At 31.3% G+C, this 19,452-nt stretch overlaps 1 protein-coding gene and 1 long non-coding RNA gene across 2 annotated transcripts in view; one reads left to right on the forward strand and one right to left on the reverse strand.

Moving 5' to 3' along the window:
- The window catches only part of LOC115885046 (potassium channel subfamily K member 18), a 555,195-nt gene that overhangs the window by 120,317 nt on the left and 415,426 nt on the right, over positions 1-19,452 (reverse strand). Inside the window, exon 4 of the mRNA XM_030903795.1 lies at positions 4,640-4,988. Within this exon, the coding sequence (XP_030759655.1) occupies positions 4,640-4,655 (16 nt within the window). The 5' untranslated portion in view covers positions 4,656-4,988. The remainder of the gene's footprint in view (positions 1-4,639; positions 4,989-19,452) is intronic.
- On the forward strand, positions 2,339-3,127 carry LOC115885050. Its single transcript, XR_004050673.1, has 3 exons — positions 2,339-2,478; positions 2,823-2,992; positions 3,049-3,127. It is a non-coding gene; the product is annotated as an uncharacterized LOC115885050 (long non-coding RNA).

The following is a 19,452-nucleotide window of genomic DNA, read 5'->3' on the forward strand; positions in this document are numbered from 1 at the left end:
GAGATTGGAAGATAATTGACTCTTCCAGTAGGACACCACTTAAGATTTTTTATATGTTTTATCTATTTTTATTATACTTAATTATATGCGAGACCAATTATGTGTTTTTAATGATATTTGACTACTATAAGACTACAGTTGGTGGTTGGAACCTTTGGTGTTACACAGCAAAATAAAACACTAAATCACAACAATACACCAAAACACTTTTACTTTTACACTGGACGCGCGTTTCGCTAACCATGTTAGCATCATCAGCGAGATAAGATTAAGCTAAACTACAATCTACGATTTGAGCGTTTATATACTCGCTCAGTGGGCACCGAGTGGGCGTGGCAAGATCTAGCTAACCGAGTCAGAGCCCACCGAGCGTAACAGTTAGATTTCCGCCACTAGAGTAGTAGGAACAAAGAACTTGAAGGAATTGGACCGTTGTCTCTGTTCAAACTATATTTACATTTATTAATTCTGATCCTTTCTAATTGCCTGTAATTTGAGACTTGTTTAATTAATTTTAAATTATTAAGATCTATACAATGTTCTTTATCAGCAGTATGTTCGGCAACGCAAGATTTATCCGGTGTACCATATCTTATCTGAGCTAAATGTCCTTTAAATCTAGTTAATATCGATCTTCTAGTTTGCTTAACATATTTCTGATTACAATCTTTACAAGAAATTTCATAAATACCCGACCTTTCCAGTGGAGGTGTTTTATCCTTTGGATTACCTAATAATTGTTGTAATTTATTATTACAACAATTATTAGCACTATACACAAGTTTATAATTGATATTCTTAAAAATTCCTATTAGACCACGGGATAACTCTGTATCAAACGATATTGAAAAAAATTTTGACGTATCTTTTTCCACTTGAAAAGTCGAATTTTCAGAAATAATTAACCGATACATACGTCTTCTAGTTATTTTATCAACTAGTGAAGGAGAATATCCATTAGACTCAGCTACATTCCTAATGTAATCTCTTTCTATTTCATATATTTCGTCGGAAAGTGGAAAACAAAGTAATCTATGAACTAAGAAATTTAAACTAGCCATTTTATGTTTAACACTATGATATGATTCATTAGGAATATATCTGCGTGTAGTGGTATTTTTCCTATAGATATCAAATTCCAGGCAATTATTAGTATTTCTAATAACTAATACATCTAAAAATGGTAATCTGTCGTTCTCAATTTCATGTGTAAATTTAATGGAAGGAAATCGATTATTTAACTTAGAAATAAAATTATCTATGGTGTCTGAATGTGTGTCAAAAACAGCAAAAATATGCACATACCTAAACCATACTCTTGGAAAATACTCCAACTGATTCTTAGCCTCCACTTCAAACCTGCTCATGAATAAATTAGCCAAAAATGGAGACATTGGATTACCTTCCAGCTGTTCAAAAAAGTTGTTATTAAATTGAAAACAATTTTTTCTACGACTGCTATGTAAAACGTTAAAAAACGCACGCTTAAGTAAATCTGAAAGTGACGTTTTTCACACACCGTGCGCAAATTTTGTAGTGTGCAATTTTTGCGCACGCTTACTCTTAGTGCACACAACATGTGTCAATTTCTAACCTTTTTAACCTCCAATATTGCTCCAATATCTAGGTGAAACGCCAAACGCAACGCAGCCGTCAGAAAAGTGTCATCATTCCCAGATAGCACAAAAGGGACATTTACATTCTAAGAATATTCCTCCTAAGTTCTTATAAGTATATTCTTTTTTTAATAAGTATGGCATATGAATAGTACATTCTACTACGAATGTGATTTAAAGCTATGTTATCAGCATGACCTTAGAATGTCTTCTTAAATTATGGTTTACAATAAATTTTAAGTATCTGCTATTCACGTTCTAAACATATCAATATCTGAATAAAAATACAGGAGAATAAAAATGATTTCGAAATGAAAAAATGAATACAATACATTATATTTGTATATTTTCTTACTATCAGTTACTATTAAATTTTTGTGTATTAAATAATTAGGGATTTTATATATTAGTGTATATAGATGCCCTGTAAACAAATATTCAAGCAAAAATACAGTGTTTCTTATTCTAACAAATAAATAAACCTGTAAAACTGTATAAATAAAAACGATCTTCCATTATGAAATAAAAAGATCGATTATACCAAAAGATAGTTTGATAAAACTCGATAGATTTTAATCGATTTTTTGGGTAAAAAGATCGATCTTCGACTGAAATCGATTCGAATCGTACATCCATAACATAACCTAATAAAAAACAACAAGTGAACTATAAATTAATAGAAGATTATTTTCTTTTATCTATGACTATAAACCACCTATAAACGTAAACGTGCTTCATCCAAACTATTTTAATAATTAAAACACTGAGATAACGTAAAGATAAGTGATGCAAATAATTATTTTAAGGATAGAATCGGTAAAATAGTTCTTGTTATGTTTGTGTTTTCAGTATCTATTTTAAGGTGAGTGAATTTAAAACCATGAGACCTCGAAAAAAATAGGTTATACTAAAAAATATTTTAAAATTCAACCAAAAAAAAAGAGCCAAAATCTTATTAAGTCAATGTTACGCAAATATGACTTCAATATTGTACATTAAACTGGATTCAGACCAAAGTGATTTTTTATTATCCTCTGTACATCATCAAAGTAGTAGTATCTCTGGTAGTATCATTGAAGATTTCTGTTCTGATAAGTGTAGTTCCAGTGCTGAAATTTCTTACAATATAGTATTTATATAGGTATTTATGTAGGCTCTTCTATAACCATTTATTGTATTATTTTTTAAGAGAAAGGTATTTTTTAGAATTATTAGGTTCGAGAATTATCGAGACTTGGTGGTTCGGGAGTAGCAAAAAGTACAAGGAAAATGCTTTATAAGGTTCTGGGCAATGAAATTGCACAAAAATATTCTTGGGATGAGGCCAAACAGAAGAGAAGTTTGAAATCATTGTTAGTGGCCAAAAGCAATTTTAGGTATTTGAACTTAAAGATATTTGGTGTTGCAAAGACTGTAATAACATATATTTTAGACTCCATGAAAGGTCAATTTCAAGAGTCAAAAGAAACCGAAATTATCAATATAATTAAAATATGGCTTGTAAAAACAAAGAAAAGATAAAAAATACCAAGGTAAGTTGTGCAAATTTATTTGAACAGTATAATTCTGCTGATATTATTTCAGAAGGGTAGACAAGAGAATATAGAAACATAGACATAGAAGATAATATCAATGTATATCGTTATATTAAAATATTTTTAATTAATAAACATATATTACTCAAGTTCGTCTTTATCCTTACCTATTATTTTTAACCGTTCTATTTATTAGTTAATTTTTGATTATTACACACCAAATTATTTAATTTCAGCAAATTGTTTGTAGTGTGTTCCAGATATGAATGTACTGTATAGGTATCCTATAGATTTTAAGAGATAAAAAAATTGCTAAATATGAAAAAAATTGTATCTATATCTATAGTTTATAGGATATTGATACAGGGCATCCTTATACAGGACACCCAGTAGATACAGAGTTGAGGGTTGGAATCTTTGGTGTTACAACAGCAAATTAAAACACTAATTCACCACAATATACCAAAACACTTTACTTTTGAACTGGACGCTTGTTTGGTTAATCATCTTAGCGTCATCAGCAGATGATTAAAACTTAAATTTTGACCATCTGCTGATGATGCTAACATGGTTAGCGAAACGCGCGTCCTGTGCAAAAGTAAAGTGTTTTGGTGTATTTGGTAAATTAGTGTTTTATTTTGCCTCTGTAGATAATAAAAAAATATGAAAAACATATGAAAAGCATAAATATAGAATATTAAAAACATGAATATCATATAATTGGAATATTATTTTTAAATACATTCTTTTACGAACATATAATTCACGTTCATAGAATATATCTTGGAATGTGAAACGCACTTCTATATCACTTGAATAGGATGGAACGTAATCTCTGCTATTCATGTGCCATATATGTTCCCAATGAAAAAAAGGAATGTGAATAGAACATTGTTGTTCTCCAAAGTTACTTGCTTCGCATATGAAAAGAACGTAAATGTGCTATCTGGGTTACATCGCAAATTATTCCACAAAACTGGCAAAAACTGAGTCAGTCTGCTGCTAATTTGTAGTCGTAGAAAAAATAGCGTAAAAAACTCGTTCGAAAACTTCTTTGTAAAACTTCTTTGTACACTCAACAAACTGTCGAACTCGTGTGCAAAACGCCGTTTTCGAAACTCGTTGTTTAATATACTATTGTTTCATACATAACGTAGATTGTAGTTTAGTTTAATCATCTGCTGATGATGCTAACATGGTCAGCGAAACGCACGTCTAGTGTAAAAGTAAAAGTGTTTTGGTGTATTGTGGTGATTTAGTGTTTTATTTTACTATAATACTACTATGGAATTTTTCCCGTGAGTTTCTTATTTTTTTAAAAAGTATCGAAATGTGACGATAATTAGGACAGTGACGGTAATTAGGTCAGTTAACATAATGCATATTTTTCCGTTCCTATACTATACTAATATTAAAAAAATTAAAACAGACAATTTGAGCAAAGTTACTTTTGAACCTTTTGGGGTTTAAAAAAAATTTAATATCTACCTGAGTCCTTTTCCATTTTATTTCCTTATTCGGTCGCTATCTAAGAGTCATTCCATCTCCATCCCAATAATTTCCTTTTCCATGTTCTCGCCGCTTCTTTATTAAGTTATTTTCGTATAATTCCGCTTTTTGGAACCATAATATTTGATTTCTCAAAGAGGGGAAGTCGTCTACCCAAGCCGGATGCGGTGGCGTCTAGCGGTTTTAACCCAAAGGAGATTTTTTTCGCTACGTCAAAGTATTTTTTAATTTATTTTAAGTCTCGTTCTTCTTCCACTGTGGATTCTTTTTTTGTATTACAAAAAAGGAATTTCGCCTTTCTGCGTGTTTGCTTCGCCTCTGTATAAGTCTGAAACAAGGAAAATTTATTAATAATTTCCATACCTCCAATCTTTTTATTGTATGTAACAGAAAAAAAGCAAATGAAAGATCAAGTACCTGAAAATAATATGTTAAATATATAACAAGAGAGTTGGCATTTTAAATATGTTGACAATATATATTTATTAATCTTAATAGCTTTCTTTTATATTAAGCTTTCTAGATATATTATTAAGATTTATTTAGAGTTTAAAAATATCAAAACAATGAAAATAAAATCTTCGAGTTTAGTTTAAATTTATTATTAAGTAGATGCCCTTTTAAAACTCATAATTACTCAAAGCCATTTAAAAATTATGCTTTTAAGAAAAAGAATCAAAAGTGTAACAAAAAGAATATTAAAATTAACCGGTCTCAAAATATTTAGAATGGAAATAGTTAATTACTTATTATTACTATTTAGAATGGAAATAGTTACATTATTACATTATTATCAAAAGATAAACATGTTGAGTAGATAGTTATTTGACTGAAATGATAAATTTGGGAACATTTTATTTTTTTAAATTAATCATAAATTTTTCTTCCATTATATGATGATGAGTTTCTGTTGAACTTTTGCCACAAAAACTTTTCAAATTTATGATTTCAGTCTAACAACGTATTGTATTTATTTATGTCATTGTATTATGTATTATTTATGTATTGTATGTTAATGTATTTATGTCACGTTTATGATGACAGGTATTGATACTTTCGATTTCATGTATCGCGAAAACCATTACCTTTAGCGATTTCTACCAAGAGACCCTTCTTACGTAAAAAACGTCGTAAATGTATATTTTTTAACTCAGTAGTTTTATACCCGTACGGACGAAAAGTTATTACTCTTTAAACCAGTTAAAAATTATGTATGTGGCGCCCTCTACAAGTATTAGTCATATAGATATCAAAATCAATCTATCTCATGTCAAAAAACTCCCATATACCAATGTTCATTCAAATATTGACGTTACTTCAGAAATTATTTGGAAAAAAATCGAAATAAAAATGAAATCTTTACACCCTGTATCTCTGAAACTAAGCATTTTAGGACATAAGTTTATACGAACTTTTTTACTTATTTTTATCTGCAGAATATGCTGCCGAAGTTTCCGGAATACAGTTCGGACCACCCTGAATATTAATATTTATACCATATTTATACATATATACTAGCGTGTACCAGCGACTTCGTTCGCGTCAAATTAATCATTTGTAATGGTGATGATAAAGTAAAGCAAGAATTTCCATTAACATACAAATTGGATAAAATTTTCTCACATTTATGTCAGCATGAGAAAAAACAATATGGCGATATTATTATATAACTTAGTAATATTTGAGGGGTAGTTTCATCTCGTTGGAATTTGACTTTCGAAAAATCCGTTTGCCAAAAATAAGCTTTTTACGTCAAGCAGTTTAAGCAGAATTGTGGTTAAGAAATTTCCCAACTTTTTGGAACACTCTGTATGATTTTTTAAAAAAATTCAAAATGTGTAAAAAAGCCAAATAAATTATGCTTGTTCAAGAGTTTTTCCGAAAGACTAACCGTTTTTTAAATAACAAATATTGTAATATTTGAGGGGCGTTTTCACCCTTGGAATTTAAGATTCGAGAAACCCCTCCTTATCGAACCTCAACCCCACAGTCAATCCGTTTGCCAAAAATCAGCTTTAAACGTTAAGCAGTTTAAGCAGAATCGTGATTACTCAATGGTCATATTTTATGAAACACCCTGTATAAATTTTTAAAAAATCTTAAAATATGTAAAACAACAAAATAAAATATACGTGTTTAAGAGTTTTTCCGAAGAACTCACCGGTTTTTAAATAAAAAATATTATAATATTTGAGGGATAGCTTCACCCCCTTAGAATTCGAGTTTCGAAAAATTCCTTCTTATCGAGCCTCTACACCCTAAAGTCAATCTGTTTTCCAAAAATCAGTTTTTTACGTCAAGCGCTTTAAGCAGGATCGTGATTAATCAATTACCAGATTTTTTGAAACACCCTGTATACATTTTTAAAAAATCTTAAAATATGTAAATAAACAAAATAAAATATACGTGTTTAAGCGTTTTTTCGGAAACTTGACCGTTTTTTAAATAAAAAATATTGTAATATATTTAAGGCTGGTTTCACAATCTTGGAACTGGAATTTCGAAAAATCCCTTCTTATCGAACCTCTACACCCTAAAATCAACCTGTATGCCAAAATTCAGCTTCTTACGTTGAGTGGTTTGAGCATGGTTTGAGCAGGATTTTCGTGATTAATCAGTATGTCAGTCACTTAAGGATTTTATATATTAGTATAGATAACGATTGCTCAAAAGAAATGCTCTCAACGAAGTTTATCATCACTTAACTATTTATCATATGCTGTCAGTTACTCATTAAATAAAGAGACATATCTTTTCAAATTATTAGTATGTCTCGTATTAGAAAAGCCAAAAAAATATAGGCTCTTAAAGGAGTTTGAAATTTGTTATTTTGATATTATTTTTGGTGTCACAGTTCAAAACTTGCATGTCTAATATGAAATTATGGTAATTTTTCAATAAATACTCTTGTGCGAGATCTCCTTTCTTTTTATTTTCGGCTCTTAGCCTTTTTCCACATTCTCCGTCATGTTATTTAAAAATATAAGTACATCAATTTTCATTATAATGTGGAGTGAACATGAAAAATTAAATTACTGGGATTATTGGAAAATTGCATAGCTGCATAGCTCAATATAAATTATTATTTTATTAATCTTTTTACTACGTAACATAAAAATCTCAATTTAATAAAAAAAAATGTAAAATTACGTCCCTGGCTTGTATTTTTAGTAATATTTTACACTAAATTATATTACATATTCTGTTCATAACAATATAGCATATTTTATGATTTCAAAACAAGAGCTTTGAAATTTAAAAATATATTAAAAATATACAGGGTGGTCCGAAGTGTATTCCGGAAACTTCTGCATATTCTGCAGAGAAAAATTAAGTAAAAAAATTCGTATAGATGTTTGTCCTAAAACGCTTTGTTTCGGAGATACAGGGTGTAGAAGTTTCATTTTTATTTCAATTTTTTCCAAATAATTTCTGAAGTAACGTCAATATTTGGATAAAAATTGGTGTCTGGTAATTTTTTGACATGAAAAACTTGATTTTGATGTCAATATGACTCCTACTAGTAGAGGGCGCCACCTACATATTTTTTAACTGGTTTGAAGAGTAATAAGTTTTCGTCCGTACCTGTATAAAACTACTGAATAAAAAATATACTTTTACGACGTTTTTTACGTAAAAAAGGTCTCTTGGTCAAAATCGCTACGAGTAATAGTTTTCAAGATATTGGGAATCGAAATTATCAATACCTGTCATCATTGACATAAATTAAACATGTTGACTAAATAGTTATTAGACTGAAATTATAGATTTGAAGGATTTATGTAGGTGGCGCCCTCTACTAGTAGGAGTCATATTGACAACAAAATCAAATTTCTCATGTCAAAAAACTCCCAGACGCCAATTTTCATCCAAATATTGACGTTACTTGAAATGAAAACACCCTGTATCTCTGAGACTAAGCATTTTAGGACATACATTTATACGAACTTTTTTACTTATTTTTATCTGCAGAATGTGCTGCCAAAGTTTCCGGAATACAGTTCGGACCACCCTGTATACAGGCATTAATTCAAATTTTTAGTATGCGAACAAACACGAGAGGCGCTTTATATTTACATTCATTTCTTAACATGACAGACGAAGTTCTAAAGGGGGATGTTTTGTGATTATATCTGATGGAATTCGAATCGTCCAGAGCTTATAGGAAATTATTTTAATCGATTCAAAAGTAACTGTAGTAGATAAATAAATAATTGAATATTATTGAAAGGTTTATATAGACTGACAACAGTCTCGTATTTCGATGCAATGTTTTGAAGGATACTCCAATGGCAAATATGATAAAGAAATTTAAAAAAGAAATATTACATTGAAAACTTCAACGGATCGTAATGGGTTCTGCAACGTGAGCTTCCTCTATCATAAATCAACACGAATAAAACGAATTGTTTGTTCTCTGTATGAGATTTCTCAAACCGATATTCCCTATCTGTACGCTCGATATCCGTCAGGTATCTAGGAAAAGATTTGCTCAGCAACCGACTCATCAGTTGGAAAATCCCTTTTTATATAATTGGATTATGTTGAAATTAAACCAGACGTCGCACCGGCTCACGGTTGAATAGACTAAAAGGAAATATTCTGGATCGTAATTTGGATTTATCTTTTTTGTTGATATTCAAAGTAACGGTGATTTAATATGAAAGAAAATTCCACACCTGTAATTTTTAACCAATCAAAACGTGTTTTTTTGACAAATCGCCATGGCAACGGATAAATTTTAGTGAAATTTTTTTCCTTGTGGGCACCCAAAAGCGAATTATACTGGAAATTTTTTGACGTTTATAATGACAGAATATCTTTTTGAGAGTCTGGTTTTTATATGTTTACATGATAATCAGGGGCGGGAAAGTGAAATAGCAAAAGCGGTTCCACCGTTTCCAATAAAACAAGCCCTACTCAATAGATGGCGCCACTTCTGTAGGACCATTTTTCAGTATGGCAGAGTCCATTCTTTTTCTAGCTAGGTATATTCTTTGATGATAATTTTGATACATTTCAATTACAAAGCTGAGATGTTTTCTATATTCTTTGGACACCTCCTTTCTTCTTAATGGCGAAAAGGTAGGACTTGGACTGGACTGAATGGACTGAATTAAATGCCTATGTCTAATGAAATATATATAATATTTAGAAACTATTTTATTCACCTTTTTTCCATTTAGTATTTTTAATTTTGAGTAGTTTAGGTGCAAATATTCGTGAACAATTCAAAACAAATTTTATTTCTTCAAGTAGGAGCCATAATCCCCTATTAATGCGGGTAAATAAGTCATCGCACGATGATTGATCATTACGTCAGACAATTTCACGCATATTTTGCATGCCAGCTTCAAAACTGAAATAGTTTCATAGATAAAAGAAAATAATCTACTATTAAGAATAGTTTTTAGGTTTGGGTGTCACCAGAGAATAGGTACATTAAAGAAATGCTAACTTCATGTTAAAAAATGGAAACAGACGCCACCTGGTGTCCCCTGGCAGTACTAGCTAAATTGAGGGGAATTGGAGGGGCGGGGCTTAAAAGAGGGGAAATTTAAAAAAAAATATTTTTATAAGTATCACTGACTTACTGTTTAAAGTTAATAAACATATTTTTTATTACTTTAATATAATTTAATGTATTAAAAAATATGTCTATTAACTTTACACAGCAAATCAATGATATTATTAAAGACTTATTATTTTCAGAGAAAATTCATAGTAAATAAATTACACATTAGTAAACAATATCATTTATTTTTTAGAGCTGCGATTTATATTACAATAATATTGAATATCCCAGAACCTGAAAAAGAAAGATGATCAATTAATGACTTACATTAGTTCAAAATACATTTTGCAAATAACTAGTGAATTGTAAAAATAAACATACTATTAAAAAGACATTTTAGTAGTATGTTATCATCTATTTACTGATAATACATAAGTATATAATAGGTAAATAACATGCATAAGGCACTATGATACAACTACCTGTATCATGATAACACACTAATATCACAAAAAATATATGCTAATTTAAATTCCTTTAATGATCTAATGAAACACTATCTAGCCTCAATGCATGCCATTCCAAAGGCAAAAAAACTGTTATACCAAATAAATATAAGCAGAATAAAACATAAACCAAGCCAACGTGCATAAACAACCAAAAAATGCATCAAAAAATACTTTTATCAGATCATACCCTTGGATATATTATGTATTTTATATATCGCACATCCCGTTCAAAAGTTTACTAACTCAAAATAGAGAATATAGAGAACATTGTCAGGAGAAGTAAAAGAAAATTTAAGTTAAAGCAATATGCTCCTGTTTGCATATTAATGGCCAAATATAATGTTGATTTAATAAAATTTTACTGGCATCCTTCTGAGGTATAAATCAGATTAAAAGGACATTGTTTTTGTAATAATTGTTTGTTTTGTAAACATTTTTTGAAGACAATACAGTTTTCAACGGGCTGTGCGATATAAACAAGGATCTTACTATTATTTGAGGTTAGAAAGTATTTAAATAATGTAAAACATAATTAAAATCATTTTTCATCATAAATTATAGAGGTACTTACGTGTTTTGATATTATTATCAGGAAATAATACGTTTAGTTAAACAGGTACGCTGCCAGGCAAGTTCTATCGGCGGGTCTTTGCAAAAGTTGAAATCTAAAAATACAAAAATACGTTTACATCTTAGTTGTATTTACGAATAAAGTATTTGTGTGTAATTTCTGACTTACCAGTTAACTGAATAATCGCATTAAATACATCCAAATGGTAATTTAATATTGTAAAAAAGCAAAATTGTTTTAAATCACTTGCCAGGACAGCCGGCCAGCTTCTTTGTTGGCAAAATGGCCGCGGTATCATGATTTAAGCAATGTGAGTGACAAAGAAAGCCAATGCCTGGCAGATGTTGCTTTCTTTGTCGTTGGTCCTGGCATGTTTAAATTTGACTGTTGCCTGTTTTCCCATACAAGTGACACCCCCGTGGGTGTCACATAGGGGTATCACTTAGTTACCATAGAAACTACATAATGAAGTCGATCAAAAATCGAAAAATACATTTTTATTATTTGTTTTTCAAACACAATTTGGTGTGGAATTTTCTTACCGAATACCACACGAGATCAAATTAAATCCGGAATTTTTTTCGGTGCTCATGAATATTTTGAAAATTATCCCGAGTCGAAGACGAGGGAAATAATTTGACCTCTAGTGGTATTACTAGTGAAAATAAATCATTATTTTTAGTGTCCATGATAAAGTGGAGACATAGGTATTTTATTATTAGTAATTTTAATAATCGAGTACTCGAGTTTCAAGCGATTTCAATAATAGAATTCTCGATTATTGAATCGAGCGAAATATCGCTCGTCTTTAAAAATACGGTTTTTCGCCCGTCGCTTGTTGCTTGTACGTGTAACGCCAAGCAGTAAGTTGTGTGCGCAGAGCACATATTCTTTCGGTGATGAATGGCAAGTAGCAAGCGACAAGTGATTCGCTTGATCGCTTGCTTGATTTAGTTTATTTCAAGGCATTGTCGATGTAGGTCGTAAAATTTCGTCACTCAGATACACAACGGATAAATATATATACGGCGTCGTATAAATTTGCTACCTGCAATGTATGTAAAAAATTCGCTCGGCTTTTTATCGAGTATATCACATTAAAATCGGATCTCAATTTATTTCAATCTAGGATCGCTTTCGTTCGTCGCTCGTAACTTGTCACTTGCATTGCTCGTTCATAGTCGAGCGATGTCGGTTATGTCAGTAATCGAGTACTAGAGCGAATTTTCGCTCGAGTTATCCCATCACTAGTCGAGATATTAAATCTCGTTCGAGTTTTTTTAGGGGACCTTTTTTATGATTCTAAATGACACAGCCACACAAAAAAAGGGGGGTATGCTTTTTACCAGACCATCATATCCTATAGTATTTTTCGATGCTGAGCACGAATCCGCTATCAGAAGTACGCATCACATCTCAGTTTTTTTTATAACCTCAAAACTTGGTAAAAATCCGTAAAAATTCAGGATAATGTAGTAGGAAAAAATCATTTTTTTTTCTCTTATATATAACACAATAACCTAATGTAAATGGGCCTGATAAACTCAAGACTCCCATCAGAATTGAGCTAGCATGTCTCATATTTTTTATAACATCAAAAAACCTACCACAAGTCATGCTTTTCGAAAATCGCACGGATCTTAACCAAAACGGATATAGGTTTTTATGGGTCGCTGATCATGAATATGACGTCGGATTCGCAGAATTCAAAATTAAGGATCAAATATGACCGACGCAAATTTAAAAAACACCACGGATCTGAACAAAATCAGTATATGGGAGTTTTTTAGGTTGCTGATCGCGAATCTGAAGTAAAATGGGTTATTAATCGCGGTTTTTTAATGTTCTTCATCGTGGACAAAATAAAGTATACCCGAATTTTCTTGAGCGGGAGTTATTTGTCTTTTTAAACCCGCTACTTCAAGCATATCAAAACGTTTAATAAGTTCATAGTCGCTAGGATCATTAAATATCTTTTTCTCTTGCTTAACTTTTGCTATGACTCCATTATATTGCAAAAATGGAAAAAATGCATTACATTCTTGCGAATGCCTAGTTTACCTTAATTTTTCACATAAAATTTCATCCATAGGGAAAATACCGCACAGCACTTTTTACAACGATAACAAAACAATTATATGTATAATTGTTTAATTAATTTTATATTATATTTTTTTATTTTTATTTTTTTATGCCTAGTTTACCTTAATTTTTCACATAAAATTTCTTCCATAAGGAAAATACCGCACAGCACTTTTTACAACGATAACAAAACAATTATATGTATAATTGTTTAATTAATTTTATATTTTATTTTTTTACTTTTATATTTTTTTTATTTAATGGTTATGTAACCACAAAAAACAAAGCGAATTTACGCCAAATGTCTGTCAACGTTGCCAACGTTTAGCCCAATTTAATTTTATCCTTATATTGCCTATTATTCAACTTATCCTTATTTATCTTTATAATTTACAACATGTGGTAACAGCGCTAACTGAATTTTTCAAACTCACTGCTATCATCCAGGGAATGCTAGCATTCACTAGTAAAATTTGGTTTCAAAAATAGCTGTTGAACTTTTACTCGCGTAGTCCTAGCAAATCAGTGAATGTGAGCTTTTACTAGTAATTGTTAACAATCACTAATTTCCAACTTTTACTGTAACATACGTATATAAATTTCAGGATATCAAATCAAAGGTAAATCTGGCTTTAATGTTTGCGAAGTAGATTTGACTAAGAACAGCAGCGCAGTGTACTACGTTTACAGGTCACATGCATTGACAAACGGACAAGAGCAAATATTAGAACCATGCTGCCGGTGTATCAAAGACAAATATTTATGTATTATCAAATATCGAATATGGCATTTCTAGATGCAATTTATACTGTAATCAAAGGTGTTTAACTTCCTCAACTACAAAGGTTTAGACAAATAAATATTATATCAATTCTTAATTATTATTCTTATTCTTCTTGTTGTCGACCGAAATGGACTTCTGGAGAAGATCAGCCCGAATTTCCCGTTTAGACAGAATTAGGAACAAGAGAATACGTGAAAAAATGAAAGTGCAGGGTAACACTGTAAAGATATACAAGAAAAACAACTGCAGTGGTACGGCCATGTACAACGAATGGCTGACGATAGAATACCAAAGCAAGTGTTGCAGTGGACCCCTACAGACCCACGTAAACGAGGCCGACCTAAACTCTCCTGGAATCAAGGAATGGAATCAAGAGCCATGTCAGAAAGGAACCTACTACCAGGAGATTGGGACAATAGACGGAGGTGGACAATAGACCGGAGGGCGACGAAGGGCGCTGTAAAACCGGACATACATACAATTCTTAATTTATAGATAAATATTTGAATAACTTTTTTATGTCAATTTTTGGGATGTCATCTGTCGAGATTTTACCTGGATTTACCTCATTGGATAGACTATAGTAAAATGCAGGAGAAAAGTAAACTAAAAATTTAAATAGTAAATAAAAAAGTCGTCGTCGTCGTCTATCCCTTTTCGGTTTTATTTTTGTGGGTATAATTTAATTTACCTGTTTTAAAATCTAACTACAGGGTGGCGCCTTTCATATGACGCGGAGGCTCCAAAAAGAACGACAGCTTGTATTGAAATGAAATTTTGTGAGCGTAGGTGAAATGAAATTTTGTGAGTGTAGGTTGATTTAGAGTAGGTTTTAAAAATATAGAGAGTTCTATAGGGCGTTGGTTTCGGAAAATTAATATTGAACATAGGTCGACTTTAAAAGCAAGCTATTCTTTTATTTTAAACGAAAGACCCAGTTAATCAGTTTCTTCTTTATAGATAGTCTTTTCTTTTTTGGGAGGCGTTTTAGTGCATATATTTATAGGAACTTTTTTTACCGTTATTTGTTTTTATCACCCACCGAAGTTAGATACACTATTCTTTTGATACCCTGTATACCTTTAAATTTTATGATCGTTTCTAAAATTGCAAATTGCTTTTGACAAATCAGAAATAATATGTAATATACTTTCAATATATTTAGGCTATTCTTCCAAGTGGTTATAAGGACTTAACAGTCATATACTACAAAATTATGACAAATCTGATGAAAACACAACTTAGTTATTTGATTTGTTGGAATTATTAAATTTTAGCAATATTTGGCAAATCATAGAGACTTTAAATATAAAACAATTTTGAGTCTGATTAAGATAAAATTAGTTTAAACAGCTTAGTTGATTTGTCGGAATTCCGAGGTGAACATCTCTTATTTGTTGATAATTTGGTCAGAACGATGCGAAATAGTAGATTTTTCCGGCGCTTTTTACAAAGTTTGGTAATTCGTTTTTCACATTAAAAGTTTGAATTGACGTAGATGGTTGAAATGGAGGGCATGAACACGAGGAACTGGGGGTCTAGTTAACATTCCGTCTTCGTTCTGTCCTCATAATGAAATGGAAATGACGCGGGAAACATGAAAAAATTATCAGCTTTCGGAGAGTAGCGTAAAATTTGTTCAGACCTACCACTGTCAAATCTTTTAGAATGTTTACTTGGAATAAAGTTAATTAAATGTATGAAATGAATGCACTACTTAATAAAGTTGCCTTAGTTAAATAAATACGATGCTGTCTATTTCTATGCCCGATTTAGAACGACTGATTTGGCAACAAAAATTCATCGGCAGCAACTCAATAAAACACTGACTTCTTATACTGTTTGATGAAAAAAAAACGGCGTCCAGTTGGCTTGGAAATGAACATCAATGACATTCCCCATATAATTTTACATAGAACATGACAGTGTTCTACATTTCATAACCATAACAGACACAATCATATTGTATTTACTTTAGTTATACCGGGTGCGTCTCAAAAGTGGCTCACACCTACAACTTTTTATTTCTTCAGATAAAAAAACGAGATTTGGTACGTTAGTATATAACATAAATTAGGATTGATTGACGTATTCAATTGTTTTTGGTCACTTCCTGTTTCATCGGAAATTACTACAACTTTTGATTTTTAAATGGCACCCCCAGTATATTTTTACATTATTTCATAGAAAATGATACTGTGAATAGAATGACATATCATATGTCAACTTTTGAAATTTTCGCATACGGTTTATTGGAAATTATAACATGCGGTTCATAATGATAATTTGACTCGAAATACCAAGTGTGTGGTACCAAATTATTCGTAAAAATGCTTTTTCCAAATATGCTAATGTGCTACCCTTGTTTCATTTGGAAAAATTGAGATATGATTAAAAATACGATTTGGACATCTTATAACGGGCCCGGATAAGACACGAAAATTATTATAGACGCTTAAATCTATTTTTCCAAGGCTCCTTGATTAAAAAGTAATGTTTTTAACACATCCATGGCACTCTAGATTGAAATTTAAAATACAATTCTTTTTAAAGCTAAAATGTCAAAAATTGACATATGATATGTCATTCTATTCAGAGTGTCATTTTCTATCGAAAAAAGTAAAAATATACCGGGGGTTCCATTTAAAAATCAAAAGTTGTAGTCATTTCCGTTGAAAGAGGAAGTGACCAGTCACAATTGAATACGTCAATCAATTCTAATTTATGTCATATACTAACATACCAAATTTCGATTTTTTGTCTAAGAGAATAAAAAAATTATAGGGGTTAGCGATTTTTGAGACGCATCCGGTATTCAAGATATCAAACCTTAAATGAACTTTAAATAAAATAATAAAAAGTAATGCAATACAAAAGTGTACATATACTACAAATTTACAAACTACATTATGACACAGTTTTTATTGGTTTTAATGGCATCGTTGGAGAGAGACAAATGACAATAGCAGAGAAGATGAATGATATACTAGATTACAAACTGCAAAAACAACTAATTTAACAATGTTATTTAAAATCAAGCTTCGCAAAAATCGATGACTGTCACTACGGGATATTTTGTATATACACTGCTGAAAAAAAAAAATAAAAATATTATTTTAGTAGTTGACAGTATAAAATTAGCTTTGAACTACACACACCGCAAAAATCTAGGGATATCATTTTATTAAAGTTAAAAATAAATGTTTTGAATAAACAGCCACATATTTGTAGGCCGATTCTTTCTACTTCGATTGAAACGAAGTAGTCACACTAGTTATTCCTAAATTTGGGATATTTGCAGAAGTGTTTGTGCATTTTTTGTCAAATGTATAAAAAACACCTAGCATCAATTGTTCGAATTTAACCTGTACTGGCTATGTCTTTATGATAACTGGCCAAAATTCATTCAAATAACTCTGTTTAGTATTAAATGACATTATGGAGCGTAGACATCTCAACAGAGACGAAATGCTAAGGGCCATGAGTATGCTCGAAGCTGGAATGCGCCAAATCGACGTAGCTAGAGCATTAAATAAAACGCAAAGTGTAATATCGCGATTAAGTGCACGCTACCGTGAAAGTGGTGATGTTGCTCAAAGGCACACAGTGCGACATCGCATTACTACCCCTCAGCAAGATCATTTTTTACAATTAAATGCTCGACGCCGACCGACTCTTACAGCACCAGAGCTTAGTTTAGTTCTCCAGGAAACATATAATGTAACCGTTAGTCCTGACACTGTTCGCAATAGATTAAAAGAGGTCAACATAAGAAGCAGACGCCCCTGGAGAGCTCAACCCTTAACGAGAGGAAATCGAGACGTACGATATTTGTGGGCTCAAGATCATGTTCAGTGGTCGAATGAACAATGGGCCAATGTTCTCTTCACGGATGAGTCACGCTTTGGAATTCATTCGGATTCGAGAAGGCTTAGGGTATGGAGAGAATCGGGAAATTTTATTCGGTTGGATCATGTTCAGGAAGTGCACCTTTATCAAGGTGGAACAGTTATGGCCTGGGGAGGAGTCCCGTTAGGCCGAAAAACCGATCTCGTTTTTCTTGAAAGGTTTCTAACAGGAATGGTAATTATTTCGTGATTTAATTCTTGAGCCTGTCGTGTTGCCATATGCCAATGATTTTGGGAGAAACTTCATTCTCATGCATGACAATGCACGGCCTCATACAGCCAGAGTGGTAAGTGAGTTTATCAATGCTCATCAATTAAACATCTTACCCTGGCCGGCACAATCTCCTGACTTCAACCCCATCGAGCACATATGGGACGCGGTCCAAAGAAGAATTTTGAGAATGGGTATGCCTCGTGAAACTCGTAGGGATCTGGTTCGGGCCGTGAATGCAACGTGGCAGGCTGTACCTTAAGAAGAGATCGACAACCTGATCAGGAGCATGGAGAGACGATGTAGGGCTGTAATGAACAGTAGAGGAGGCCATACCCTTTATTAAGTAAAAATAGTTTTATCTTTTTTTTTTTAATTCACAGTTTAGAATAAAAAAAAATGTGTATATTTTTTTGAGTTCAATAAAAATCAAGGTAAATTTGAAAAATTCGGTAAATTTCGCATTTTTATTTCCAATACGTCCTGTAAACTATTTGTTTATTTTAATTTTATTATATATCAGAAATGCAAATAATAAAATTACTGACGATGGCTGGATAAAATTGTAATATCCCTAGACTTTTCCGGTGTGTGTATTTTTGCAAAGGTTTAATATGCATAAAAATGTTATGCTCATAGTAGTTTTTCATAGCAGTGTCTGAATTTAAACAGATGTTGAAATATACAGGGCGAGTCTTATTTAAACGCAAATATTTTTAGGGGTAGTTTAGACTATTTTTGAGGTTTTATTTGTGAAAATTTTTCTAAATTTTTTTTTTAAATTTTAGGAATTTTTTAATTTTTAGTTAAAAAACATAATATATTGATAAGATTATGACAGTATAGGTAGCCGGTTAAATTTGCAAGAACGAAAACCCAGCAAAGTTCTAGTGGTTCTCAAAATTTATACAAAAAATTGTTTTTATTTTAATTTTCAAGGTAAAAAAACTCGGTTTTTTTTCGAAAAACGGTAAAAGGAAAATACGTTTCTTTTATCGAGATCAACACAAAAGTATCATTTTTACTCTTAATAAAAAAATATGCTATGGAAAAATAAAACTCTAAAAGTATATTTTTATAAACTACGGAATTTGAATTTAATTATAACCACTTTCATACAACTATTATTGTAGTATACTATTATGCAGCACTTTTCACACCAAACAATTTTTTTAAATACTGTTACGTTTTTCGTCGGTTCCGTGTGGATAG

This window comes from Sitophilus oryzae, unplaced genomic scaffold (assembly GCF_002938485.1).
Source record: "Sitophilus oryzae breed Bouriz unplaced genomic scaffold, Soryzae_2.0 scaffold_359_pilon_pilon, whole genome shotgun sequence".
Classification (NCBI taxonomy): Eukaryota; Metazoa; Arthropoda; class Insecta; order Coleoptera; family Curculionidae; genus Sitophilus; species Sitophilus oryzae.